We start from the raw sequence: 3064 nt of genomic DNA on the forward strand, positions 1-3064 counted from the left end.
AAACATGCAGCAACCACACTATTAAGCTTGCACAAGGCAGATTTGACATTCTTACAGCCATATCGGGAACTTGTAGAAATCATGCAGAAATCAGCCAAATCTGCCACCCTTGCGAAGCTTATGTCAAACATGCAGAAATCAAATATGCCCTATGGGGATGAAATCCCCTGTATCTATGAAATCTTCGGTATTCTCAATGGCTTTGCCCAAACAGCCCTATCAGGAACTTGTAGAAATCAAAGCTTCTGCTTGAAACTCCGGAAACCCGTCATTTCACAAATCAGACAAATCACAAAACACATGAAGGTGATGGCTCTGTGCGAGAAAGAAAGAAAGAAAGAGGAAGGGCGGTGGCTTTGGGCGACGGAGCTCTGGGTGGATGATCTCATTGGCGGGATGGCAGAGACTATGGGCTGCGGTCGGGGTGGTTGAGAGGGAGATGGGGTTGAGTGAGTGGAGGCTTTGATTGCAAATAAATAGGATTTTGGAGGCTGAAAAAGAAAACTATGGAAGTTTGGAGCAGTCCATATCTGAAGAAGAAAAAGACGGAGAGAGAGAGAAAAATAAAATAAAATAAAAGATGCATTTTAGATTTGGTTTGCATAATCGGATGGAGGAGCTTTTTAGTAAATTGGTTAGCTATTTTAACTAAAAAATGAAAATGGCTAAGTCATTGTGAGTGCTCTAATTTTTTATGTTGATTGGTTTCTTACATCGATGGTTTGATGTTAATAATATCATAAATTCCTCAACTTCTAATTAAAAACGATTGAAAAAATAATCAAGAAAAATATGTTTTCATCATTTTATAAAAGAAAGAGAAAAAACAAAACAAAACAAAACAGATCAGAACCTCATGTGTTATCAGCCTGGAATTTCTGCTTATATTACATATAAAACTAAGTTAGATGTTTCCAGACATATCTTCAATTTTCACATTATATTCAAATCTTAAATATTGAATAAAGTTGTCATCGCTAATTTTCCACAGCAATTAACATAATGCAGAATTCAATTCTGAGTCATGCATGTTTTTTTTTTTTTGGTAGTCATGCATGTTTTAGGACAGCAACAAAGTTGATTCTATGATCTCACTTCTTCAAGAAATCATAATAAGAGTAATTTCAGAACTAAAATCTTTGAAGTATTAGAGTAACTTTACAAGGTAAACCAAGAGATAGGAAATACAATGCATCTATACCGACTAGTCTAAAAGTCAAATGAGACAGGGGTACTCATATAATAACCAAAAAAGTTAGTGGGATTGATCTAATAAGCATGTTCCATGTCTTTTTCAAAAGTTAGGATTTAGAATTATATACCACTATCCACTGACCCCGGCTCTCACTACGAATTGGAGTTGAAAAAACAAAAAGGGTAGGCCTTTGAGCTCATTGCACATCTCCCATCCAAGTTCCCTGACACATTCATAAACAGAGCCTTCAATTATGATAATGCAATGCTCCCTTCAGAAAAGAAAATAAGAATAATAATAATAATAATCTTATACCATGTACAATTACTTTTGCTTTTACTAATGAAGAACCTCTCAGTCATCTCTAATGTGCAGGTTATACCGGCGTGCTAGGCGGCGAGCAGTTCCATCAGTCATGATACTATCTATCATCTCATACTTCTTATAATTTCCTTTAAGTTTATCTTGCTGCTGACTTGCAAGCTTCTCTTCTTCCTGTAGTTGTTGCTACAAGAGAGAAATGCATGTAATTCATAAAAGAAACTGGCAAAAACGTGTAATAACTAGACCCAAATACAAAACATCAAACAGCCAAAACTTACCTTAAGTAAGAATGCAACTTCAGCAGCATGTTTCCATGTAAGTCGCTTAATTTCTGTTGCAATCTTAAAATCAGGATCACTTGGTTCCAACCAACGGCACTGTATCCTTCTACCAGGCTTTGTCGGGTGACCGTCAAACATCTCCACTTGTGCAGGACGTGCCCTGACGGGCCTTGGCATCCCAGACATCATGAATGGGAATTGGGAAATCTCAGACACAACGGCTTCAGCCTGCCTTGAGTTCTCCATCTCCACCAATGCACACTGAGGGATGTTTCTTGGTTCCATGTAGTTGGGAATAAACTGAACACTTTTGACAGTCCCAAACTGATTGAGAGCCATTTTCAAGACAGTTTCAGTGACTTTTGGTGAGAGGTTGTCAAGATAAACTGTTCGTTTCACCTTCTCTTCAAATGCAGCATATTCAGCTTGGGCTGCTGAAGACCCCATGTAGGAGGACAAGTGAAATCCTAATTTAAAAATTTAGAGAAATCAATTGTTCATATTATCATCTCACTTATCAAAAATATTTATACAAACATATAATGCGCATATCCACCACATGACCAACCAGACAAGGAAGTAAGAGGGAAAAAAAAACAAACAAACAATCTTTTGCTAATAAATTAGGGGTGGGTTTTTAGGGTTTTCCAAAACCCGACCGGAGGTAGTCGGGTTTAGAAATTAACATCCGATACCCGGCGGCGACAATGAACAGTAAACACCGCAGGGTATAAGGTTTTTGGGGATGAAGAGAGTTGGTTTACAAGGAAGTGCAGCAACCTTGTTGAGAAATTGAGAAAATCTACCAACAAGAACATACTAGAGAATCCCATCCCAGCACTAATCACATGAAAGAAAGAGATTCAGAGAGAGAGAAACCTGGACTGTAATGGCGGACCTGGACGTTGGCTAACCGTGTAACCGTCTCCAATTTCCAACAAAAATGGAAGGGAATCGATAGAGAGTGAGAATGACTGAATGGGAGAGATGGAGGCGATCTCACAAGAATGGTGGGTTTTTTCGTTTAATTACTGTTTTACCCTTCTAATTGTAATTGACGCTTTTGACCTTAATAAGTATGTTCACCTAAAAATTGATCATCTGATGGTGGTATGTTTCCATCGATTTTTCTTTCAGAAATCCACCAACTCTATCAATTTGCATGCTTTCCATGTTTGCATGAGCTCTCTCCACTCCCAAGTATAATTTTTTTTTTCTTTCAATTGGCATTCTTTGTTTGATAATGTATTGATGTATGTTTAAG

The 3064-nt window shown here is 37.8% G+C and overlaps 1 protein-coding gene across 4 annotated transcripts; it reads right to left on the minus strand.

Moving 5' to 3' along the window:
- Positions 1-1113: 1113 nt before the first annotated feature.
- On the minus strand, positions 1114-2804 carry LOC132164148 (RNA-binding (RRM/RBD/RNP motifs) family protein). 4 transcript variants are annotated; one of them, XM_088513711.1, is made up of 4 exons: positions 2680-2804; positions 1798-2267; positions 1511-1690; positions 1114-1418 (listed from the first exon to the last, which is right to left on the minus strand). In XM_088513711.1, the coding sequence occupies exons 2-3, from the start codon at positions 2245-2247 to the stop codon at positions 1550-1552; spliced, it is 591 nt and encodes a 196-aa protein (XP_088369837.1). In that variant the 5' UTR covers positions 2248-2267; positions 2680-2804; the 3' UTR covers positions 1114-1418; positions 1511-1549. The 4 variants fall into 4 exon arrangements, with proteins under 4 accessions (XP_088369837.1, XP_059430584.1, XP_059430576.1 ...); XM_059574601.2 differs by having other exon boundaries at positions 1524-1702; positions 2680-2803; XM_059574593.2 differs by having other exon boundaries at positions 1114-1440; positions 1511-1702; positions 2680-2803.
- Between the last annotated feature and the right edge of the window lie 260 nt (positions 2805-3064).

Source organism: Corylus avellana, chromosome 2 (genome assembly GCF_965113065.1).
Source record: "Corylus avellana chromosome 2, dhCorAvel1.hap1.2, whole genome shotgun sequence".
Taxonomy (NCBI): Eukaryota; Viridiplantae; Streptophyta; class Magnoliopsida; order Fagales; family Betulaceae; genus Corylus; species Corylus avellana.

Bases quoted from the DNA above. Each gene is read 5' to 3' on its own strand.
- LOC132164148 (XM_059574601.2), bottom strand. From the start codon at position 2,247: ATGGGGTCTTCAGCAGCCCAAGCTGAATATGCTGCATTTGAAGAGAAG. The intron at 1,703-1,797 runs GTAAGTTTTGGC...TCTCTCTTGTAG, and splicing joins AAGTTGCATTCTTACTTAAG to CAACAACTACAGGAAGAAGA.